Source organism: Hoplias malabaricus, chromosome X1 (assembly GCF_029633855.1).
Source record: "Hoplias malabaricus isolate fHopMal1 chromosome X1, fHopMal1.hap1, whole genome shotgun sequence".
In the NCBI taxonomy this organism is placed as follows: Eukaryota; Metazoa; Chordata; class Actinopteri; order Characiformes; family Erythrinidae; genus Hoplias; species Hoplias malabaricus.
This window is the reverse complement of record NC_089818.1, coordinates 13,257,223-13,283,449: the sequence shown is the minus strand read 5'-3', so window position 1 is coordinate 13,283,449 and position 26,227 is coordinate 13,257,223. Positions and strand designations below refer to the sequence as shown.

The 26,227-nt window shown below is 42.5% G+C and overlaps 1 protein-coding gene across 3 annotated transcripts; it reads right to left on the bottom strand.

Annotated features, from left to right (window-relative positions):
* Window positions 1-455: 455 nt before the first annotated feature.
* LOC136675960 (kinocilin-like) lies at window positions 456-25,828 on the bottom strand. 3 transcript variants are annotated; one of them, XR_010796233.1, is made up of 6 exons: window positions 25,757-25,828; window positions 24,848-24,912; window positions 19,114-19,441; window positions 17,650-17,994; window positions 10,143-10,211; window positions 9,153-9,206 (listed from the first exon to the last, which is right to left on the bottom strand). XR_010796233.1 is itself a non-coding variant. In XM_066652788.1 (5 exons), exons 1-5 carry the CDS (start codon window positions 13,521-13,523, stop codon window positions 1,017-1,019), a joined length of 444 nt encoding a protein of 147 aa, XP_066508885.1. In that variant the 3' UTR covers window positions 456-1,016. The 3 variants fall into 3 exon arrangements, 1 of the variants encoding a protein (XP_066508885.1); XM_066652788.1 differs by lacking the exons at window positions 17,650-17,994; window positions 19,114-19,441; window positions 24,848-24,912; window positions 25,757-25,828 and adding exons at window positions 456-1,086; window positions 5,065-5,161; window positions 13,376-13,523 and having other exon boundaries at window positions 9,147-9,206; XR_010796234.1 differs by lacking the exons at window positions 9,153-9,206; window positions 10,143-10,211; window positions 25,757-25,828 and having other exon boundaries at window positions 16,981-17,994; window positions 24,759-24,880.
* Window positions 25,829-26,227: the final 399 nt, after the last annotated feature.

Sequence of the window (26,227 nt, the reverse complement as noted above, 5' to 3'; positions counted from 1 at the left end):
TGTGGTAATTCAAACAGTGAATTAAAACTTACAGACGAGTTAAACCTCGGCCACCAACAAGATACAATCACTTCTTACTCAAACACACCGTTCCACCTTAAACACACATTTTTGAGAAAGAACAGGGGCTTCTTTGTTTGATTTTCAATCTTTTGTGTCCTTTTCTCAGTGTGGGTCTTCATCTTCTCTCCATTTCTGCCTCCTTTCAGACCCATAATGCCGTTCACAAGGGAAGGATGCACACAGACAACTGTGGATGTACTGATCTGAAGCAATAACAGAACTTCATTTTCTCTCCCCTCTCTCAAAGAAAAAAAAACACAATTGGACACATTCTCAGTAGGTTTCAGTATGTGTTTATTTGTTTTTTATTCATGGAGAAAGAAATTGGTGAGTGAGAGTATCAGAATTGAAAGGTTAAATTAAACCATGATTTTTATAGTTAGTTCTGCTGCAGCTTTAGGAGGATGCTCATAAAATTCAAGCCTCAAAACACAGAGGCTGAAAACTCTCAGTAAACAAACACAATGCTGAATAATTCAGTACACACAAACACACACACCTGATTCATATTCAGGTACTGTGTTTGTGAGTATGCCGCTCCTTAAATGTGCTCAAACATCCTCAAATGCAATCGAGTCACTAATGTTTGACAGAGTGGATAGTGTGGTCCATGTAGACGTGTTATTGCGCAGATGTTTGTGCACCTCTGGTACAAGGACATGTTTCTGTTGATTTTCTGAGTGAAAAGAATGAAACACACCCTCTACAGAGAAGAGGCCATGGCTTTTAGTTCCAGTGTCTATTCATATGCGGAGTTTGTGGAGTAAATATCTAAAACCTGCCTGGTTTAGCTCAGGCCACGTTTGTTTTCAGTGTGTTCAATTCAGCACAAACAGTTGTTTTAAACCATGCCGAATTGTGTTCTCTGTAGAGGATGTAAAATATATAAAATCTCCAGAGTCTCGTCTCCAGGATCCATGCGTCTCCAAACTGACTGAGCTCAGGTTCAGGACTCAGGGAAGATCCGGTTCTGAGGGTTTGGGTTTGCGTCGACCCAAAATATCAGGGACATCAGAAGAAGGTCTAAAAACAAACAAGATAAACACAGTATTATATACTGAATACAGTTTACAAATGTGCTTTAAACTGTATTAGAGAGAGAGAGAGAGAGAGAGAGAGACAGAGAGAGAGAGAAGAAAGAATATAATGCAATGGAGATAAAAGAGAAACAGACTGGATACAGAGAAATAAGAGACAAGAAAGAAAGCAAAAAAGGGGAGAGGGAAAGAAAAAGGAAAAGAGGGAATGAGAGAATAGGAAAGAAATGGAAAAGAGAGATACATAGAAATGGGGAAAATAATAAAGAAAGAGTGGGAGAGGAAAAAAAGAAACAAACAAAAAGGAAGAGAGAAGAGAGACAAAGGTAAAGGAGAAAAAAAGAAAGGGAGAAAGAATATGCATGTGTGTGTTGAAGGATGCACATGCATGTGTGTGTGTGTGTGTGTGTATAGAACAGAAGTGTCTCAGTCTGCTCTTCATGCATCATAAATGACACTATGAATGAAAGCAGTGAGCATCTCCATGGCAACCGCATCCTCAGCATCTTCACTGAACAGAGTCCAGCAGCCGCAGCTGCATCACGCACTCACTGAGCTCTCGGCCAATCAGAATGAGCCTTTTCTGTGTCCAAATGCTGGACACTTCTTATAATGACTGAATTCAGCTTCTTCATACTGCAGCCACTGTGTACTTGTAGAGTTAATAATCTCTACAGAAATCCATGAAAATGCATTGGAGCAGCTGCACATGATCCTTCATTCACTGTACTCAACACCAGGCGTGGGCCAGAGCAGTGTAAAGCGCACAAGTACTGGTCTGTGGAGCTGTGTTGTCTGAAGTGATAGATCTCCAAAACCACTGAGATGAGCTAGAACCCAGAAAATTCACCCAATAACACATATGCTCTTGTTACTGAACCCTTGTTACTTAAACCCTCAGAGCAATGATGCTGCATCTAGTGTAAAGCCTTTCCAGAAGAGTAGAGACCGTATCTATGTTGGAATCTGGGTGGTCAGCAGTTGCTACCATCCGGAGATCACCAGGCCAATCCCAGGTCAATCCGCAGTGAATCCCTGGTTATGCCTCAACCGTTCGAGGCTGGGGGTCCTAGAGAGGGTGGGTGGGATGTCCGCCCATGCTACTGAAATCTGTAATAATGTCCCTGTGGTACCAGTGATTTTAAACATTATTTTGATGCATTTATAAATGGATTCATTTTGAAATGCAATTCCTAGTTCTCCAAACCTAAAACACAGGAAAAACTTCAAAAACACTAGTGGGACTGGACAGTATATAAAATGGCTGTATTCATGTCAAAGACATGACGATCACTGGTTCCAGTGGTGATAACCACCAATGTTCAATGTTCTCCACAATTAACCATTTTACACCAAACCATTCTGAACAACTTATCTGTTTACTCAGTAACTGAATTCAGGAGAAAGTTTGAAAAAGTAATTATATTTACCTTAAAATTATATTAAAAACCAAGCATTCACATAGCACCAGTGAGAAATGCTCCAGACCAAACATTTGGCAAATATAGTGTCTTCTAACATACATTTGTTTAACTAATTATAAGATAGAGCATAAAGTTCAGATGGAACTGTTGGCACTGAGCAAGCTTTAACGGTGCCAGTGGGGCTAGGTACAGCCTTTGTCACTAGGGAGGTCGTTGAAGGATGATAAGGCCGCAAAGCTAGCTTGGAGTTGGGTGGGTCTGTGATGCCCGAGTGTTCCCGGAGGTGTCGTGGGCTTATTTCAGCGAAACACTGATGGAGTTGTAGAAGGAGGTGCCTACTTCTACTGATCCCTCTGAAGAGCTAGCAATGCAGTGGCTGAGTTGGGTACACAAGGGCTCAGCCCAGTGAGTAAGCCAGTGTTAGGTGTAGCTTGTTGCTGATTGGATCATTAACAGCCACAGCAACCTCATTGGATTGGGTTAGGATTTAAATGGCCAAAGATTACAGGAATGTTGTGGGTGCCAGTAAAAATCATGTGTATGATTATTATTAAACATTAGTTAGTGTTTCACATTTACCAGAATGGAGATTAGCGTGTGAAACTGCAGTCCTCTCACTGAAGCTACAGCTGTGCAGTTTTAGAATTGCTCGCCCCCAAACTGAAATCTTTACACCTATAGGTCAGTGCTAAAACCAGCTCTGGAGCAGAGTTTTTTCTATTCCTAATGACCCACTTGAACAGAACCAATGTTGCGGCGTCACCCCAGTTCTTTTCAAAGTGCTGGCTCAAAGGCCTGCTTGCCCTAGTGGTCCCGGCAGCCCTGTGTCCACCCGTCTCCAACCATTACTAAAGCACGGTGCTGACCAGCCCAGGCATTTGTTGAGTGGCATGACAGGGCTGGACAGTCAGAGTTCTCCTGCAATTGTGTTAAACACTCCAATGGAGGCCTGAATAAACATCACCCACTTTCAGATCGCTCCCGGCCAACAGACAACTCTGGTACTTAGAAGTCCCGGGAGTCTCCTGTGAACTACATCCCAAGCGCATGTGGGAGTTTCTCACTCACTAGAGATGTAAACAAAACCGACATATGGCAGTGAAACCATAACCCACGCTCTGCCCTCTACAGTTGCTCCTGGATATTTGATAGGACTGGTTCAGCACAGACCTTTACTAAAGACCTCCACTGACTTCACAGTCGCCACCGCTGCTTCTACCTGCTGTTTTAAATTAAAACTCTATTGTTTATCATTTGTTTGACAAGAGGAGGAAGGTTCCTCGTGGGGTTCTTCCTCCATCTTCAAAGGAGATTTTCCTGCCACTGTCGCTTTTGGCTACCCACCTGTGGATATTCTAATTTTGTATCAATTCTCAGTTTCTTTAAAGCTGCTTTGTGACACCATCAGGTTGTAAAAAGTGTTATACAAATAAATTTTACTTGACAATCACAATGCCCCTGACAACACTGGGGAGTTACTGATGAGTAAAGACTGGATTATTGACTCTACACACTACAGGATCATCTGGGAAGATCACTGGTTACAATCAACAAGAGCTTTTGCGATGATCAGTAGGAGAAAACAGTAGTAGTGTGTACCAGGCATTACATGAGATTAAGAACAAGTTGTTTGTGGTCCCTGAATGAACCTATTTATGCTCCATAGAACGAGTTCCCATCTTTTAAATTTAATGCCCACTAGTTGTCAGTGTAATAGCTGTTTCTTGCATGAATAGGTGTCAGTGGACGGAATGGCTCATTGCACCTTTAAGATTTGTTTCTTTTGAAATGGTGATTGATGTTTTGAAGCTTGATGTTGTTAATTGGTGTTTAGATATTTCTCTGCTCCTGTGAATTCATTGGATGTGACTTTGCTGGTGCAGGTTATTTCTCTCTTCCTGAAGAAGCATGTTCCCTCAATTTTAAATGAAAGAATAAATAAAGGAGTGAATATAAATCCCTGTTTATTTTCCACTGCTCTGTGTGAGCGGCTCTGAGACGTTACAACACATGATGTAACAGCTCTGCGGCTGATTCTCTCCCAGAGGAAAATAAAAACACCAGTTTAATAAGAGTCTGAAATCTCAATCAATCTCTCAGAGAAATCACAATCACATTGCACTCAGGCCCCGGGATACTGAGGGTGGGAGTGGCAGAGAGAGATAGAGAGAGAAGGGAGAGAGAAAGAAGAGAGAAACTGAATAGAGAGTGCGAGAGAAATAGTGCAGAGAGGTGGAGCAATGGGAGAGAAAGAAAAAGGGGGTGGAGTGAGAGAAGGGAGAAATAGAGATAGGAGAAAGAGAGAATAGAGAGAAAGAGAAGGAAAAAGTGAAACAGAAAGAGAAGAAACATGAGAAACAGAATGAGTGATGAGAGAGAGAAAGGAACAAAGAAAAACAAAAGGAAGAGAGTGACAAAGAGGAGAGTTAAAGAAATAGGGTGAAAGGTGAGAGTGAAAGAAATGGGGGGGGGGGAGATAAACAGAGAGACAGATAGACAGAGTCTAACTGATCCATCTGACTGTCTCTGAGAGCTCGTACCCGTCGTCCTGTGACCCCTCCGCTGTAGCTGCAGCAGTCTCCACAAACGTATCCATCCGACTCTTACAGCGCTCCACAGTCAACTGGCCCTGGGTCCCTGAGAAATACAGAGAAACAGAGAGAGAGAGAAAGAGAGAGACAGAAAGAAAGAAAGAAAGAAAGAAAGAGTGAGAGAGAGAGGGAGGGCCAAGATGACCACACTTCAAAGTAATTTCCACAGTGGAGGAGTGATGCCTTTAATTAAACAGAAAAGCTCCTTCATTAGGCCCCCACCCCAGACCACCTCCTCATTACCAGAGTCTCTTGACCAGTCACTTCACTTTAGAGACACTGAATTGAGAGGCATCAAATCCTTAAACCTCCACTCCGGAGAACTTGAGCACTCTGGAAAAAGTGAGGGATCAGACAAAATTAAAATTACATTAGTGAGACCATGAAGAGTCTATAAATGTATAGGCTTGTAACCAACTCACATTTAGCAGTCGGAAGGTTTTCCATAAGGGGGCACTCTTAACAGTCTAATCTTGTGGTCATAATTACCTGTGTTGATCTATGTACATTATTCTACATGTATTATAACTTCTGACCAATGTGGAGTCAAGGGGTTTGGTCAGTGGTAGGCTCCAGTTAAAGAGCGGCTGAGGGTTTATAAAAGAGTGGGAGTTTATTGTTAGATTTACCTTCTGTGTGACATCATTTCAGTGTGCAGGCGTGTTAGAATCCTTATAGGCTACATGTAGGATTACCCTTAGTGACCTCACATATCAGAGGGTTCGGTGTAAAATGTACACAAGACAAACTGCATTGTGGGTAATTAAAAATTCAAACATTACATTTTTTGTAAGTTTATGGAAACTGTTGTGTAGTGTTAAAAATAACAATTGTCAATTTGTTCAACAACCCTGCGAAGGACTGGCGCCCCCTCCAGGGTGTGTTCCTGCCTTGTGCCCAGTGATTCCGGGGAGGTTCTGGACTCACCACGACCCTGAATTGGATAAGCAGTTTCAGACAATAAGTGAATGAATGAATGAATTTTGTGGAAAGTGGTGTGGAAATGTGGAGTGAAGAATTTATTGGTCACTGCATTTGTTATGAGCTCCATATATAGAAGGAAAACATGGCCATTCTTTGCATCATTACAGTCCTAAAACAAGGTTTAACACAACCACCTCCTTCACCTACTGCTACAATGGCAGAGCTGCTGAGAGCACCTGCCATATAAAGCACATAACTGATATTAAATTGACCTCTTCTCCTTTTTATTTATTTCAAAACGCTTATTGCCCATAAATTTTATGTTCTCACAAATGTATAATTGTGTTTAAAACATTCAGTTTAGGGCTAGTTGATTGTATTCTCTCTTTAGTAATTATTTTAGATAATGTTGTGTTAAGCATGCACATTTCAAGTAAATAAAAAGCAACAAAAACATGCAAAAATTCAAGCAAAATTTTGCCTTTTGCCCCGGAACAGAGGAAGATCCAGGGGCATACATGTTTATGTTGTAAAAATCATAGGTGGTACTTTGAGTGTAATTTTGAGAACCATTGGTTTAGATGATTCAAAGATGGGTATTTCAGTGTTAGAGATTGTGAAGATAGCACATTAATATTTCATTTTTAGGAAACGTATTTTAATAAAACATCAATGGAAAATTTTAATACTATGCAACTGTTCAAATTTTGTATTACAATTATACACTACACAAAAACATGTTTGTACGCCTCACATTTGTTTTTGAAACCATTTTTTGTCTCCCATATTGTCCAGCAGCGCTGATGATAAATTCCATTTATTTCCATCATAAAGAAATCCTGCGTATCCATGGAGTGCCTCATTTGGTGCCTCATGGGAGTAGCTTGGAAGGGTTTCTTCGCAGGTTCTTGTGTCAAACAGAACAGAAAGTGAACCTCATGAACTTCCCAAAGCTGAAATTAATAATTGCTCTGCCATTCATAAACCATTCAGAAACAAATCTGATGTGCAAATATACAGTGTGGCATAATATTAGATGATTAATTGCTCAGGAAATCAGCCCACGTCTCCTGGACCCAACTGTTAATCATGGAAAGTGGTCTGTTTCTTTTGAAGAGAGTCCAGTTTTCCACTGAAAGTGGAACAGAACATGTTTAACAGCATCTGTTTACTGAACATAAACGGAACCAGGCTGTTATACTTAATTAATTTTAATTAATTTGTTGGGCAGCAGAGTGGCGCTACAGGTGGCGTCACAGCTGCACTCTGGGTCCCAGGTGGGATCTTCTCCTCAGGTCACTGTCTGTGAGGTGTGTGGTGTGTTCTCCCTGTGTCTGCGTGGGTTTCCTCCAGGTGCTCTGCTTTCCTCCCACAATCCAAACACATGTTGGTAAAGTGGAGCACTTTTCCACCAACGAGGAACCGAAAAGGTTCCAGTTTGCAAACAAAATTTGGAACTGTCTTGCGCATTTCCACCAACATAAACTGGTTTGCGAACCAGAAATGTTCTTCCCAACTGGAACCAAAGAAGAGTAGAATTATTTATTTCTAATGCTTGTTTTGAGCCTCTAAGCTCTTTCTTGAAAAGTTTGTTCCCAACTGTTCCGTTTCCGGTTTTGTGTGTTTCTGGTGCTGTTACGCACGATACCATGTACGTTGGTCAGAGCCGCGGCTCTTGGTTACGTTTCTCCACTGTTCACAATCTCAGCAGAATGGCTCTGAACTCTGCAACATTTACACAGTATTATATCTCACTCTGGTCTGACTCCATGGTAAACAAAGAATAAATACTGAACCTGTCATGACTCTAACAGTTGTCCTTTTCTCAATAACTCGGCGAGTCGAATGTGGTGAGTTTGAATAACGAGTACAAACTGCCGAGGAAACTGTAGTCGTTATGTAATTGGAAAGCCAGCGTACTTGATGAGTCACCATTCCTGTAGCATTAAAAAAATGAATAGCGCTGAGGTTGGTACAAATGCATTTTGGGATATCTGACTCTCGCAAGTCTACAGAAGTCACATCCCAGTGCATCCTCAATATTATGGGCAGAGCAAAAACACAACCTTGTATTTGAACAGTACTTGGCTAGATGTGGACTTTTGAATGGAACAGTACTTGGGCTGAGGCTGATGACGTTTCCCAAGAACACGAGAACACAAGTACAGACAAGGGCTTTTTCTCAGTACAAGGTACATCAAGTTTGAACTGCCGTACTTGGTAGAACAAACTTGGCGAGTTCGACTCGTGAGTACAAACTGCTGAGGACGCGGTGGTCATTATGTAATTGGAACGCCGGTGTACTTGATGAGTCACCATCTCCGTGGCACGAAAAAAATTAATAGCATTGGCTAGATGTGGCTAGATGTGGACTTTTAAATGGAACAGTACTTGGGCTGAGACTGAAGACATTTCCCAAGAACATGAGAACACAAGTACAGACATTAACATGTATTGTGAAACGGCTACGAAATATTCCTGGTTCCCCTTTAAACGTGTAGAAATGCGGGCCGGTTCACTGGAAAAAAACAAGATTCCATAAATCAGGAATGAAACCGGTTCAAGAACCAGAGTTCTTTTGGTGGAAATGCACTATGAGTGACACTGTCCACTAAACAGCCTTTGTAGTTCTACAATTACAGACTGCAGTCTATATGTTCCTCTGTATACTTTGTGCCCCCTTTCGCTCTGTTCTTCAATGTTCTGGACCCCCACAGAGCAAGCATAATTTGGAAGATGGATCATTCTCAGCGCTGCAGTTACACTGACGTGGTGGGGGTGGGGGTGCTTTAGTATGTGTTGTGCTGGTACAAGTGGATCAGACACAGCAGTGCTGCTGGAGTTTTAAAACCCCTCAGTGTCACTGCAGGTTTCAGAATAGTCCACCAACTGAAAAACATCCAGCCGACAGTGTCCTGCGTCAACTGATGAAGAATTAGAGGACCACCAACACAAATTGTGCAGCGACTGATGAGCTGTTGTCTCTGACTTACATCTACATCTACAAGGTGGACCAACCAGGCAGGAGTGTCTCACAGAGTGGAGAGTGAGTGAACACACTGATTCAAATTTAAACCTGGCTGAGCTAAAAGGAAAAGCCCACCCACCTTCTCTTCTGATTGTGTCTGGGGGCTGCTCCGGGGCCAGAGGGTGAACACGGAAATTTCCTGAAGAGAAAACAGACAGTGGATATTATACATGTTATATGTCATGTGAAGATGCTTCACATGTTCAGTGACATCACAGCAATGTCTCTGATAATGTATCTTGAAGGTGGGAAGTTGTTTAAAGTACGAAAATTTTTATTACAGTGGTATAACGGTGGGTTTCAGACCACAACATTAATGTGAACATGCTCTGAATAAGTGACTTTTTCATAATATGTTTCCTATTAAATTGGCTCAATACAGAAATAGCAATGGTTTTATTCATTTTTGTAGCTGAAGTTACACTAAAGCTGGCTTGTTTTTTTATATTTGCCCATGGCATATTCGCTAGGTGTTACACTGCTTTTATTCATGTATTTTACAGATAGTTTACAAGATTACCACATTCTGCAATCTGACTGAAATTATATTCTGAAGAGGGTGGGGGGCCCCAAAAATATCCAGTTCATGGTCACGGTGGGGCCTCAAAACAAAAACAGATCTCTTTAATATATCTGTAGTTTCTCCAAACAATAATGAGATCAGATCAGAGATGTCTCATAAGTCAAATGTTGGCATAAGTCTCTTGTCTCTCAAATATGTCTCCAGACTGAGGGCTCAGTAATCGCTCACATCACATCTAAGCTGTAAATTTCAGTAATGTCACAAGCTGTGCTCCAATTTGTCTTTTATATCTCCTGTGTCTCATGTCTTTTTGTCTCTTCTGAATCATCATTATGTCTTTATAGTGTAACCTGGGAGAAATAAACATTCCCTCTGAGTGGCTTCAAATATTCTGTCATGACTGAGGTGAATACACAGACTTGTTCTGTTCCGATGGAGCTGTTAGCCGACTTAGTACCGAATTATGACCCTGTAGCCAATGCAAACCATATGCTGCTTAAAAATATAAAAGAAGACAAAGTGTCACTGTGATGAGAGGCATGCTGATCTCACCGATGTTGGGCAGGATATGATGGAAGTTGAACCATGCTCTGATGAAGGGGTAGACGGAGATGAGGAGACCTACAGAGCCAAGAGAAGTAAATAAAAAGTTAAATCATGGTTTTAAAAATATATGTTTTTGGTTGGACCCTGCAAACACACCAAACACCAGACACACACTGGAGTGGGAGTGTGTGGAACTGTCCAAATGTGTGTGAGTGACTGGGTGAGTGTGAGATGCTGACCACAGGTGTGTATGAGTGACTGGGTGAGTGTATGAAACTGTCCACAGGTGTGTGTGTGTGTGAGTGACTGAGTGAGTGTGTGAAAGTGTCCACAGGTGTGAGTGTGTGAGTGATTGGGCGAATGTATGAAACTATCCACAGGTGTGTGTGTGAGCAACAGGGTGAGTGTGTGAAACTGGGTGAGTGTGTGAGTGACTGGGTAAGTGTGAGATGCTGACCACAGGTGTGTGTGTGTGTGTGTGTGTGTGTGTGTGTGTGTGTGTGTGTGTGTGTGTGTGTGCGACTGGCTGAGTGTGTGAAACTGTCCACAGGTGTGTGTGTGTGAGTGACTGGGTGAGTGTGTGAAACTGTCCTCAGGTATGTTAGAGTGAGTGTGTGAAACTCTCCACAAATGTGTGTGAGTGACTGGGTGAGTGTGTGAAACTGGCCACAGATGTGTGTGTGTGTGTGTGTGAGTGACTGGGTGAGTGTGAGATGCTGACCACAGGTGTGTGTGTGTGTGTGTGTGCGACTGGCTGAGTGTGTGAAACTGGCCACAGATGTGTGTGTGTGTGAGTGACTGGGTGAGTGTGTGAAACTGTCCAAAGGTGTGTGTGTGAGTGTGTGAAACTGTCCAAAGGTGTGTGTGTGTGTGTGTGTGTGAGTGACTGGGTGAGTGTGTGAAACTGTCCAAAGGTGTGTGTGTGTGAGTGTGTGAAACTGTCCAAAGGTGTGTGTGTGTGTGTGTGTGTGAGTGTGTGAAACTGTCCACAGGTGTGTGTGTGTGAGTGACTAGGTGAGTGTGTGAAACTGTCCTCAGGTGTGTTAGATTGAGTGTGTGAAACTCTCCACAAATGTGTGTGTGTGAGAGATGGGGTGAGTGTGTAATACTGACCACAGGTGTGTGTGAGTAACTGGGTGATGGAACTGAGGGGAGAGTGAGGCTGTGTTCTGATGCCTGTTTGTGTGGGAGGATTATGTACAGATTAACCGGTGGGTTGCCAGATCTGTATAAATTAATTTCCCCAAACAAAAAAATAACCAGTAGGAAAGTGTCCCCACCCTGCTTTAGGGAGATGCTAATCTTATTGACTGCAGCCTTATTGTGTTTCATCCCTCTCCTCAGACGGTGCTAAAGAGACACTATGCTCATGAAAATATCCAATATCACACATAAAATTACACATTAAACCCTCCTCTAGCTCAGCTCAGTTTAATCAGACTTTACTGCTGCACACAGCTTCAGCCTCAAACCAAACAAACACCAACTGCCAAACCAGCCGCTACACCTCGGCACAGGGCATTCGCTCTCTGCTCCCTTTCACTTTTCTTTATTTCTCTCTCTCTCCTACCCTTTCTTTCTGTCTTTTCCTCTCTCTCCTATTCTCCCTCTAATTCTTTCCCTCGCTTTCTATTTCTCTTCCTTTCTTCCTCTGTCACTATTTCTCTTTGCTCATTTCTCTATTTTGCTCTTTCCATTCTCCTTTCAGTTCATTTCTATCCTCACTTCTGTTTCACTCTGCTTCTGTTTTGTTTCTCCTTGTTCCTCTCTCTGTTCTTTCTGTTTTGCCTTTTTCACTCTCATTCTCTTTCCCTCTTCCCCATCTCATTTTATCCATCTTCCAAGATTTCTTTCTCTCTCGTTTTTCCTTGTTTCTCCCTCTGTTCTTTCTCTTCCTTAATCTCTACCCTTCCTCAGCTTCCCCTTCTTTTCTGTCTCCAATTCATTCTCTTCTCTCACTCTCTCTTTGAAGAATGCTCCCTTCATTATTATAAATCAGAGTGTGTAATGAAGGGAGTTTCTGGAGAGCCAGAGATTTCCGATGGACTTGGCAACCTTGATGGTGTGAGTGAAACATTCCCAGGATGGTCCTGGGCTGATGTTTGCCTTTAGGGTGTTCACACTGGGGGGAACAGGGTGAAAAAAATGTAAAACAACGTGAGTGCATTGACGGAGAGGAGAAATTAGGAGCAGTGTTAAATATTCATGATATGCAAATCAGCTGTGTGCTGTAGAATTACACACTGCAGCGTATTGGCTGCAACACGGGGTGAATGTTTCTGAATCCTGGCCCAGGCTGAAGCACAATAATTCATATAAATAAATGATAAGGGTTCAGTTTTAATAGCCCAGAGTTTGCAGCTGTAAATATGAAGCTCAGGATGTTGTTAATTAACACAAGCGCCTGAGGAACGAGAGCGTCACTGGGGAAATGAATGACTGATTTAAAGGCTGTAAATTCATGTAAGTGAGATTAATTAAAGGAATACTTCAGTTAAAAAAAAAACAGATTTGCACAGTTCCCATTAAACTGGAGGCCACTGAGTTCACCATTACATTCAGTTCATTAACCTGCTAACCACTGGGTGGCGCTGTAGGGGGTGTCACTGCCAGGGGCCAATCCTCTCCTCAGGTCACTGTGTGTGAAAAGATGACTGGGTGAGTGTGTGAAACTATCCACAGGTGTGAGTGTGTGAGTGACTGGGTGAGTGTGAGAGGGGTGCTCTGTCCAGAGTGTATTCCTGCCCAGAGAAAAACAGGAAAGAGGCAGAACAGAGAGAAATTAAAGACAGGAACAGAGAGAGAGAGAGAGAGAGAGAAAGAGAGGAGAGTGCAAGAATAGAAAAAGAAATAGAAACAGAATGCTCAACATGCTTGGAGGAGAACACTAATGGCTCTAATTTGTGCACAACTTCATATACAAAATTTCTTCTGAAATGAAGGGCATTAATTGTGAGTGTGCTCCTCTTTCACTGTCTCTACCCTCCTCGGTTGACTTTACACTAAATGTTTTGGAATATAACTTGAAGGCAATCAACCACAGAAACAGAGTCAGCTACTGATGCTGAAGGCTCTGAATCCCAAATCACCACTACAGAGAAAACTGTTCCACTGGTCCACAACCTCAGGCCAGGACGTGTTAAGGCTCATGTGCAGCTGCTCCAGAGCATCCGCGCTCTCACCAAACAAACAAATTATAAACAAATTTATAAACACATTTAGAGATTGTAGCTACTCACCCAGACCCCCAGCCCCGAGGAAGATGCCCCCCACAGCATCTGCATCGCAGTCTTTGGACACACCGATAATGATGCAGCCCGCCACGATGCTCAGCAGGGCCGAGCCCACCCGAAGCCCATGGTACTCCCCAATACTCACAGCGTTCATTCAGCAGGTGGATGCTCCACCTGGCCACTCCACACACACACCCACACAAACACACACACACACACACACACACACTAAGACAATACTCACACACTCCACAGATGCAGAGGAAACGAACCAGGGCTTTGACAGTAACTCTCACCACTGCTCCACTTTCTCCTTCATCTTCATCCATCTTTAATCACTCAGCTCCGGTTACCTGAGTCAGATTCAAACTCCCAGGGCTAATTCAGGCTTGATTGATGATGTCTAATCACTTTCAGTAACCCCTTCTAATGGACCATTCTCTGTTCTCCCTGGTCATACACATGGGGAAGGATCAGAGGTAACACGTTCCGATTCTATTTATTTAAAGCAACGCTTGGTAGCAATTTTACATTAAAATTCCAACTTCAAACTCATTGTTATGCTCCACTGAGCTGTAATAGAGACTCTGTCGTGACTACTCTGGGCTCAGCACTGCAGAAAACACTCTATGTAACTTTTGGAAGAGGGGAGGAAGCTACACTTACACTTATACACTAACTCTTAATTTAAAGACATTATGAATAACTTACACTCTGCAACTGTAGGGGGAGCCCAGGAATGAGTGGCATCATCTGAAATCTAATTATTGTCTCTAATATTTCTTCAATTTGTTATAATTATAAGATTAATAAATTGGTTTTACAATTTCACACACTCACCCAGTCAATCACACACTCACTTACACCTGTGGATAGTTTCACACATTCATCCAGTCAGTCAGACACACACACCTGTGGACAGTTTCACACACTCACCCAGTCAATCACACACTCACTCACACCTGTGGACAGTTTCACACATTCACCCAGTCACTCACACAGTCACTTATACCTGTGGACTATTTCACACACTCACCCATTCACTCACACCTGTGGACAGTTTCACACACTCACCCAGTCAATCACACCTGTGGACAGTTTCACATACTCACCCAGTCACTCACACATTCACACCTGTGGACAGTTTCACACATTCACCCAGTCACTTACACCTGGGGACAGTTTTACACACTCACCCAGTCACTCACACCTGTGGACAATTTCATACACTCACCCAGTCACTCACACCTGTGGGCAGTTTCATACACTCACCCAGTCACTTACACCTTTCACCCAGTCACTCACACACTCACTCACACCTGTGGACAGTTTCATACATTCACACACTCACTCACACCTGTGGGCAGTTTCATACACTCACACCTGGGGACAGTTTCACCCATTCACCCACTCACTCACACTTGGGGAAAGTTTCACACACTCACCCAGTCACTCACACCTGGGGACAGTTTCACACACTCACCCAGTCACTCACACACTCACACCTGTGGACAGTTTCACACATTCACACCTGTGGACAGTTTCACACATTCACCCAGTCACTCACACCTGGGGACAGTTTCACACACTCACCCAGTCACTTACACCTGTGGTCAGTTTCACACATTCACCCAGTCACTCACACAGACACTTACACCTGTGGACAGTTTCACACATTCACCCAGTCACTCACACAGTCACTTACACCTGTGGACAGTTTCACACTTTCACCCAGTCACTCACACACTCACACCTGTGGACAGATTCACGCACTCACCCAATTTTACAATATTTTATTTTAAGCCACTCTTTAAGAAACTGAGATAATTGAAAGCTGTGAGTGAATAATCGAATAAGGGACAGCTTCAGTGCATTAATTACTGCGCCTCAGTGTTTTGACTCCATCAGCCAATATACAGCAACAGCACACACACATGCACACACACACACATACACACACACAAGTCTCTCCTTTGCTGTTAAATTATTCACATTACACGCTGTTCCACGGGTTCTCATTCCCTCCCGCTGATGAGGAGTGCTGAAGACTATCCGGTTACTTCTACAACTCATCTGCGAAAAAAGACACAACGACTCCATTATGTTCCGCATCTCTGCTGAGAAGGTTTTCAAATCTTGCCAACACACAGCAAACAAACACACAGATGATGCTGTTTTATGTCACTTGTTTCATCACTGTCAGAACAAAATCACTGGTTCGATCCCTGGTGATACCTCAGCATCCTGGAGAGCACCACAGGCCTCGCACTTTGGGTGGGTAGGATGGCCCTCCATCTCTCTGCTCATGGTGCTGGTTAGCATGGGCATCTGTCAGCTGATGTGACTGATCAGGGCAGTGTGTGTTCTCCTTCAGTTTTTAAGCTGGTCAGTGTTGCGTTAGCAGCTTTTCATCAATAAGCAGTGGTTTGGCTTTATGTGTTTCAGAGGAAGCACCAGTTTGTCCCCACCCTCCTGAGGCTGGGGGCATGGTGTGAGATCAGAGGAAGACTCACTGATGGAGGAGGGACGAGAGACGGCTGATAACTCTTGAAAAAATGCAGAAATACATTACTTCATTAATATTCCATAACTATTTAATCAGGGTTGTAGTGGGTTCAGAGACTTCCTTGAATAATTGCCCACAAGGCAGTAGTACACACTGGACAGAGCACCACACCCTCACTTTGTCACTCACACACACACATGTGGAGAGTTTCACACACTCACCCAGTCACCACATTCACCCAGTCACTGTGGACAGTTTCACAGTTACTCCACAGCATGTGTTTGGACTGTGGGAGGAAAGCAGAGCTCCCGGAGGAAACCCACACAGACACAGGGAGAACATACCACATTCCTCATAGACAGTGACCTGAGGAGAGGATCCCACCCAGGACGCCAAGACGCTTCAGCGGAGGGGGCATAAACAAATATGTAACAAATATCAAGAGGTTAATAATAAAATTGGTGTATTTCCCTTGTAGATTATAAAGATAAGATTCAAACTGCCATTCAACATTCACAGGAGGACCAAGAGTGTAGAGAGCTGCAGGAAATGATGCAACTGAACCAGACGCACCACTGTTCCTCATTATGAAGCTTTGAGCCTTCAGCTGATTAAAATTTAACACAGACTAGCAGTCATTCCATTCACTGTTTATGCTCTGAGCAGAGGTTTACTGCAGGTTAGAGGTACATTATACCAATTTATTAGACTTAAAAACGTTTATGTGTGTAATGTATAATTGTAAATCAAATTCTCCTGCTCTTTTGTCATTCTATGGTAACTGTTGTGTATTATTAAAATCACAATTGTCATTTTACTGAAAACATAAATTGAGAATAAATTAATTCGTCTAAACCAAAACTCACGCATACTTTCAGATACAATATAATCCCCAAGAATAGAACAAATCCATCACATGCTTTTGCAGCTCTTTTTCCTGATGAATGCAGGGACCAATAAATTCTCCACTCGCCATTTTTCATTTTTAGGTTTTATTTTGTTGAATAAAATGACAGTTGTGAGTTTTAATACGACACAACAGTTACCATACAATGACAAAAGAGTGGGAGAATTTCTATATTCCTGATTCCCTTAGTTTGATGCTTAGTAGTCTCTTTACCAGTCTGGCTTGTTTTGTAATTAGATGTGATCCATGTGAGCACTCACCATAACAAATTCCTTGTGTGTCTAACATACCTGGTGAAATCAACTGATTCTGAATTGGGCAGCACTGTGGCGCTGCAGGTAGTGTCGCTGTCACACAGCTGCATGGCCCTGGGGTTGTGGGTTTGTGCTCCCACTGTCTTTGGGGAGTTTGGTGTGTTCTCCCCGTGTCTGTGTGGGTTTCTTCCGGGTGATCTGGTTTCCTCCCATGGTCCAAAAACACACGTTGGTAGGTGGATTGGTGACTGTGAGTGTGTGTGTGTGTCGCCCTGTGAAGAACTGGTTTATTCTGAGGCAAATGGTCTCTTGTACTTCATAAAAATAATGGTAAAAAAATAAACCCCCACTTTTATGCCTCACATTTGTGGTAGTAGAAATTATTTATTGCACCTTTAAAACCAAATCTCACTGGCCAAACATGTACATTAAAGCATGTACTTAATTTTTTCACTATTATAAACTGAATAATGTTGTTCACATTAACCACACTGGGCAGATTCTCTCATCCATGTATTGTGCTACATTGTGGATGGTAAAAATGATTTACACATCATCATCATCTTTTCCACTTTTCCATTTCGGGGTCGCCGTGAAAAATTATTTACTACACCTTTAAATAAGGTTTCTTTATCCAGACTGTTGTTTAAAGATGTTTTTCTCTTGTCTCGTGGTGAAGGCCACTGCACAGTTCCTCTGGACGCCGAAGCCAAAGCTGAGGAAGGGAATGTGAGACGAGTGGTCCGTCGTCAGGGCCCAAGACAAAGGGCCCGGTTGCTATGGGGATGGCATCTCTATGGCAACGAGGGAGCCGGGGGTGAGTGGGATTAACACCAGGGAGAGTTGGATAACAGCTGAAGTTCACGAGCGCTGTGACACATTTCCTCCGAAGACCAGACGAGTTTATGAATGAAACACGGGTGTGTGAATGTGTACGAGCCCTGATACATACACAACCCTATAAAATATAAACAAGACACATATAGATTATGACATATCTTCACTGTTGGGGAGAATAACTTCATGGTAAATTAACAGGAGAAGAAAAACATGATTTAAAGGTACAATAGGTAATATTTTGACCTTAAAATTACAGCTTCAAAATCAGTGTGAAGCTCCACTGAGCTGTAATTGGGAGAATACAGCCTCTGGTGTTGGTATTCTGGCTCTGGCACTGCAGAAACTGCACCATGTAATATTTAGAGGATGGTAGGAAACCCACACTCCATCTTAATTTCAGGAAAGTGCTGTAAAAGTAAATAATACTCAAAATAACAAAAATACCCAATCTTACCTTGTGTTCCTTTAAAGCTGAAATCAATCAATTTCCCCACCAGTTAGTAGCAACTGTATTTATAAAAGTGATTATTTCTTATTTTTATGCTACCTACTAAGTGCAACTCATAAGAGAGACTGAATTAGTTTATGCTCCATACAGTGGGTACCCCACAGTGGGGTGATCGTGTTAAAACAGGTTCCTGATGACACTAGGGGACACTAGGGGTCAGTAGTCACTCACATCAAAACCTCACAGTAAATTACAGTCTGTAAATCCTCCACAGAAGAGTGGAGACTGTTTATGAAGCAAAGAGGAGCGCAATACACACAATTACAGCACAGTAAGGGAGCGTTAGGATGGTGTGGGATGATCTGGTTAAAACTGGTGCCAGATATGATAAAGTCTTATGTGAAATAATCTTAAATATTTCTTAACTTATAATGAGATAATTTTATACTCTCAAAATTATCAGTCACTCTCAGTGACTGTTGTGGTACTCTCAAGGGTACATATTTATTACTTTTATTTAGAGAACATAATTATACCCTATTCTATACTAACTGTAGCTTTTTTAAATTGACATGATTTCATACGCCCCAATTCATCTCCAGGAATTTTCTTTTTGCTTTTATATTTATTTTATACAGCTTTAAAACTTACAAATATCCCACTCTCATGCTTGAGAAATGTAATGTACCTTTAAATAACACAACTAGACTTTAACACAACTGCTGCACCTTTAAAGGTACATTTACACTGTTTGTGCCTTTAGTGGACAATTATGTACGTGTACAGAACCTTTTCTCTGACAGTGTAGTGGCTAAACTTAGTTTTCTAAGGCAGGATGTTGGGGTCACTCTCAGTGATCCAGGAGGAGCCTGGAGTAGAACCGCTGCTCCTTCACATCGAGAGGAGCCAGTTGGGGTGATTTGGCATTTAATGCCTACTAGACGACTCCCACTGGAGGTACACCAGGCACGGCCAACTGGAAGGAGTCCCCGGGACACACTGGTGGGATTATATCTCCTGGAAATGCCTGGGGATCCTTCAGGAGGAGCTGGGGAAGTTGCGGGAGACAGAGTTGGCTGGGATTTTTGCTTGCACTGTTGCCACTGAATTGGACTCCCTGTGGAAAAGAAGATGATTTTTTTTATCAGTTAAAACAAGCAGAATTTTGTATAAATATTTTTTAAAGAAATCTTATATTGTTCCAACAACAGCATCAAAGATAAATAGTAGATGTTTTCACTTAATAAGAGGTGCTTCTAGCAGTGTAGAAATGTTGGCGAGGCCAGAACTGATGAGATTACAGCCCCCTGACAGTAATTAGCCGCTGTACCTGAGGAGGATAATTGTGGCATCCATTTAAAGCTAATACGCTCCAGACTCGCTGGCCTTTGTTCCCTTGTGAGCGATAAGTCCACACACACACACACACACACACACACATACACACAGCCATCAGCTGTGAACTCAATTACCTCAGAGGCGAGGAAAACGCCTCTGGATCCATTTCACAGCTCCAGCAGCCTTTTATCCGAAGGCTACAAGTGCAAGACATTGGGATATTGTGTGTTAGCGCAGCATCTGTCCGGCTAACAACACACAGTAGACCTTTAATCACTGAAAGACATTCATGCAAATAGGGCCCAAGCTTGAGGCCAGTTTAAGGCCATTAAACCTGACCCCACAAGTGTTGTGTCTTTCTCATCAAGTCACTGCTCTCAGCAAACAATTCAGTAGTTTACACAAGACCAGTCCTCATCCACTCCATCTGCAGTCACAGTCATCATTAAAGACTTCCCCCTTCTGAGGAAATCCAGAGTTTAGTCCTGTCAGCATGTGTGTGTGTGGTGTAGCAAGTGTGTGAGTATGTGAAATTGCCCAAAGTGTGTGTGAGTGAATGTGTGGCACTCTTCAAATGTGTGAGTGACTGTGGGAGTATATGAAATTGTCCAAAGGCGAGTGTGTGAGTGACTGGGTGAGTGTGTGAAACACTTCACAGGTTTGAGTGTGTAAGTGACTGGGTGAGTGTATGTCACTGTCCACAGGTGTGAGTGTGTGAGTGACAGGGTGAGTGTATGTCACTGTCCACAGGTGTGAGTGTGTGAGTGACTTGGTGAGTGTATGTCACTGTCCACAGGTGTGAGTGTGTGAGTGACTTGGTGAGTGTATGTCACTGTCCACAGGTGTGAGTGTGTAAGTGACAGGGTGAGTGTATGTCACTGTCCACAGGTGTGAGTGTGTGAGTGACTTGGTGAGTGTGTGTCACTGTCCACAGGTGTGAGTGACTGGGTGAGTGTGTGAAACTCTCCACATGTGTGAGTGTGTGAGTGACTGGGTGAGTGTGTGAAACTCTCCACAGGTATGAGTGTGTGAGTGACTGGGTGAGTGTGTGTCACTGTCCACAGGTGTGAGTGACTTGGTGAGTGTGTGTCACTGTCCACAAGTGTAAGTGACTGGGTGAGTGTGTGAAAATCTCCACATGTGTGAGTGTGTGAGTGACTGGGTGAGTGTGTGAAACTCTCCACAGGTGTGTGTGAGTGAGTGACTGGGTGAGTGTGCGTCACTATCCACAGGTATGAGTGTGTGAGTGACTGGGTGAATGTGTGTCACTGTCCACAGGTATGAGTGTGTGAGTGACTGGGTGAATATGTGTCACTGTCCACAGGTATGAGTGTGTGAGTGAGTGTCACTGTCCACAGGTGTGAGTGTGTGAGTGACTGGGTGAGTGTGTGTCACTGTCCACAGGTGTGAGTGACTGGGTGAGTGTGTGAAACTCTCCACATGTGTGAGTGTGTGAGTGACTGGGTGAGTGTGTGAAACTCTCCACAGGTATGAGTGTGTGAGTGACTGGGTGAGTGTGCGTCACTGTCCACAGGTATGAGTGTGTGAGTGACTGGGTGAGTGTGCGTGACTGTCCACAGGTATGAGTGTGTGAGTGACTGGGTGAATGTGTGTCACTGTCCACAGGTATGAGTGTGTGAGTGACTGGGTGAATGTGTGTCACTGTCCACAGGTATGAGTGTGTGAGTGACTGGGTGAATGTGTGAAACTCTCCACAGGTGTGTGTGAGTGAGTGACTGGGTGAGTGTGCGTCACTGTCCACAGGTATGAGTGTGTGAGTGACTGGGTGAATGTGTGTCACTGTCCACAGGTATGAGTGTGTGAGTGACTGGGTGAATGTGTGTCACTGTCCACAGGTATGAGTGTGAGAGTGACTGGGTGAGTGTGTGTCACTGTCCACAGGTGTGAGTGTGTGAGTGACTGGGTGAGTGTGTGTCACTGTCCACAGGTGTGAGTGTGTGAGTGACTGGGTGAGTGTGTGTCACTGTCCACAGGTGTGAGTGTGTGAGTGACTGGGTGAGTGTGTGTCACTGTCCACAGGTGTGAGTGTGTGAGTGACTGGGTGAGTATGAAAAACTTCACAGTTTTGAGTGTGTGAGTGACTGGCTGAGTGTATATTGCCCTGCCCAGTTATTGCACACATGCAGAAGAGGGATGAATGAATGAGTGAATGAATTAATTAATGAATAAATGATGCACATGCAAAACCACCAATCAGAAGCCTGCCTGCTGAAATAGGAAAATAAAAATAATGTTCACAGTATAGAGCCACAATTCAGGAGTATCTCCCTAGTCCCTAGTTACTCACACACTGGGTAACACTGAGGGATAATTGTAACCACACTGGAGTGGGTAAATAATGCAAACAAACTACGTGACCCAATTTAGGACACACACACACGCAAAACAGCTGTTCCTTATTTTCTGCCCATTACAGCAGAGAATGAATAGACCCCCTGCTCCAGGTTCCCGTCCTTGTGACGTTTAAACTCGATTTTCCCCAATTTTCCATTTTATTTTAATGGGCAAGAGTGGGAGAGAGTGCTCTCTTTTCCGGGCTGCTATAGCCTGGGCGGTTGCCATGGAAACCGCCTCCAGGAGCTGACAGAGATTCACAAGACCTCTGTGTGGCAATGTGTCGAGTTCAGCATCAGGTTCAATGGAGCCAGGCTCCATCAGCACATTCTCAATTGCAAATATAATGCATCCACTGAGCGTCTTGATAATAAACACACTGTGTTTACACTCATAGTCCGACCACAGGTCACCATTCAGTTCGGAAATGGAGAGACACTCTATTGTCCTTGTTGCCTGATGAGAACGGTGTTCCAGGTCAGATCTTTAAATACTACATAATGGTAAACAAACATTATGTTGTTGTGGGTTTTTAAATTATGCTTTGTAATTAAACTTTCACAGGGGTGTGGAGCCTTAGGAAGGCTGCAGTTATCCATCTGCTTGTCACACACTCATCCAGTCATTCACACACACACACACACACACACCATCACCCTATCACCCAGTCACACACACTCATATTATCTGTGGACAGCAGATCTGATTTCCTTTTTTTTGCCAAATTATATACAATTTTGGTATATTAAAACAAGTGAGCACTGGCCAGCTGAAAAAGACCACATTTTAGAGCCTTTTCTCTACTTTAAAATCCAAACAGCAACACGTTTCACAACCACAGAAACCCATATATCGCACACAAGAAAAGCTGGGCCTATCTTAGTGGCCTTCGGTATGCAGATGTGATAAAAGCTATTCAAAGGCTGTGTGTGTGTGTGTGGGCGCACGCGTGTGTGTGTGTGTAGGGGGGGTATTTCCAATGGAAGAGAGATAATCTCATCCTAAAACAGAAACCTGATCTGTCCACACCTAGAACCCAAGCGCGTATGAATAAAGACATGCTGTCACAAATTGAGCGGTCTGTGTGTGAAGCACACCTCTCATACAAACACAACAGCTTAAATTCTCACTCTGTTTCTGCCAGTAGGATCGCAACCTAATCACATACAATCTCAAAATAACTACTTTAAATAATTTCCAACCAATGGCTCACTATAAAGTAATAACTTCTTACATTGTTAAATATCAGTACATATTTCAGGTATATATATATATATATATATATATATATATAATATAAAACAGGTATGGTAAATATGGAAAAATATAGTCAAATGTAGTCAAAATAATAAGAAAGCATCTTTAATTGTAGCTTATTATCCCGTAATCATGAGATAATGTCATACTTATGATTTATTATGTCATAATAATGTTTAATTTAAGAGCATGAAGTTCTCAAAATTATCAATTAATCATTCATGATGGAAATATTTTCTTAAAGTTATGATTTAATATCTGAGTATTATGAGATAGCCAGGCATAGATATGGGATATTAAATATGCGATAATAATTCATAATTATGATGAGATAGTAAATCTTTTTAAGTGGTGAACACAGGCTTCTAGAAATACCTCATTATTTTGAAATAGCAAAAAAAATTAAATACACAGCAATCCACTCAAATTAAATAAATAAATAAATAAATAAATAAATAAACCATAGCAGGAACCAGTAACACACTAGCAACGTTGTGCTGACCTGTGTGTTCTGACCCAGTTCTGTCAGAGCAGCGTTAACGTTTTCAGCAGTGTGTGCTCTAACCCGGTTCTATCAGAGCAGCATTAACTCTATCATCAGTCTGTGTTCTGACCCAGTTCTATCAGAGCGGCGTTAACTGTTTCAGCAGTCTGTGTTCTGACCCAGTTCTATCAGAGCAGTTTTAACTCTTTCAGCAGTGTGTGTTCTGACCCAGTTCTATCAGAGCAGTGTTAACTCTTTCAGCAGTGTGTGTTCTGAACAGGTTCTATCAGAGCTGTGTTAACTCTTTCAGCAGTGTGTGTTCTGACCCGGTTCTATCACAGTAGCGTTAACTCTTTCAGCAGTGTGTGTTCTGACCCGGTTCTATCAGAGCGGCGTTAACTATTTCAGCAGTCTGTGTTCTGACCTAGTTCTATCAGAGCAGTTTTAACTCTTTCAGCAGTGTGTGTTCTGACCCGGTTCTATCAGAGCGGCGTTAACTTTTTCAGCAATGTATGTTCTGAACAGGTTCTATCAGAGCTGTGTTAACTCTTACAGCATTGTGTGCTGCAGTACTACTTCTGATAATATTGGACCAGATAGACTCACATTCTCTCCTTCCTCAATCTGTGAGACTCTGCCTGACCCTGTCTTCGCTCCCCTCTTGTCCTTCCTCTGACCAACATCAGTTTTATCCAGGTCACATGTCTGTGGTTTTAATATTGTGGCTGATCCTAGCATATTATTTTATGTTAAACACTTGTTGCATTGTATTTCCCATAGGAATGCACTTCACCTTCTGTATCCCTGAGGCTGTGTGTGTGTGTGTGTGTGTGTGTGTGTGTGTGTGTGTGTGAATGTTTTCCCATTCCCCCTTCCTCCTCCTCCCAGCGTCTCTGAATTCCTCCAATGCTTCTCTGAGTCTCCTGCCCCTCCCGGCTGGACAAGTGCGAGACTCGAGGCCTTTCCTCCTAGAGGAGGCCACACCTTGTCTACAGCTCACCTGAGAAACGTGTCTGACCAGTACAGCTGGAATCCAGTGAAACTGACAGGGAGGGGTATAATCAGGCATCCTCACATCTTTTCACTGACCTGGGCTCAGGTTTACACCTTCTTCAGTCGGGCCTTAGATCCATATTCCAGTAGAATTATTCATACTGCTCAGAAATAATGAACACAGAACAGAAACACACTGCACAATGTGAAAACATCTCAAATCTGGTCAATATAACAAATATTTCTCATTATGAGATTACTGTGAAATATTATAAGATGTACTTTTTTCATTTTTTAAAATAATGTATCCAGTAAAAGTGCCTTATATCACTGCCAGCTAACTTCCAAAAAGCAAAGTAAATTTCTCTAGCAAAGAAACAAAACTATTTCTCTAAAAAAAGTAAAATTGTCTTGTAATCGTATTCTTTCAACAGTCTCAAGAGAAAGAAATTGTATTTCAATGTAATACATATTTTCTCTAGTTAATTTGGGCAGTATAAATCTTGGTCCCTCTCTGGTCCTGTTCACACGTGTTATGGATGAACTGATCACAAAAGACTGCCAAATAATACAACCGTTTACACTAGGCAGTTTTAATATGGTTTGAGTAAACACTTGTGATAATATTTTGTAAATTACATGGTTTTGATTGTTACAGGAAGTTTTTCTTTGCTGTCGAGAACACATTATCATTCACATTACAAATGTGATGTGGTCTGTTTTGTTCTAGACCTTCTCTGAAGTTGATACGTGTGATCTTTGAGATGTATTTTACTGTGTTCACATTTGCTGGCCTCTTATGATCTGATCCCCCATGACACATTTTAACACCAGGTGTGAACAGTATGGCGCCAAAATAGGTTCTAAAGTTCTGAGAACCAAAAAACAGAATCCATAACCAATAAATGTCATTTTGTAATTGAGAAAACTGTCATTAATATTGAGAGTTATAAAAACAGTTTTGTAAACAGAATATATCGTTAATAAATATTTGATATAGTTTACCAGTGTTTGCCGGTCGGTCTTTTTCCAATCAGGGTAAGATTGCCGCGCTCTCGCTGACGCAGCCGGGTGTGCAGAATCAGCTGGGTGGGCGGGGCTTAACTTAAGCAGCCAATGACTGTCTAGATCCCAACCTCCGTCACAAGTTAAAAGCGAGAAACTTCTGGAGGCGAAAGTGAGACTGAGAGAAATGCAACCGAGAAAAGGCGGAATGAAAACGAAGACGTATTCTTCAAGAACATTAAAGTCAAAATAAACGATTACATACAGAAATGTTGGGTTTACAAACCTGTTTTTATAACTCTGAATATTAATCACAGTTTTCTCAATTACAAAATTACATTTATTGGTTATGGATTCTGTTTTTTGGTTCTCAGAAATTTAGAACCTATTTTGACGCCATAGAACAGTTCCTAGGTGGTTCCTCTTGCTTTGGGAGAGCTAGGTGTTAGATTTGTGGTTTAAATTTTATTT

What these genes read in the sequence shown, in the direction of transcription:
- LOC136675960 (XM_066652788.1), bottom strand. Translation starts at nt 13,523, where the DNA reads ATGAACGCTGTGAGTATTGGGGAGTACCATGGGCTTCGGGTGGGCTCG. An exon ending in AGACACAATCAGAAGAGAAG is followed by an intron (nt 5,162 to 9,146) that starts GTGGGTGGGCTT and finishes TGTATTTCTCAG; the next exon opens with GGACCCAGGGCCAGTTGACT. An exon ending in GAGGGGTCACAGGACGACGG is followed by an intron (nt 1,087 to 5,064) that starts GTACGAGCTCTC and finishes GTTTGTTTTTAG; the next exon opens with ACCTTCTTCTGATGTCCCTG.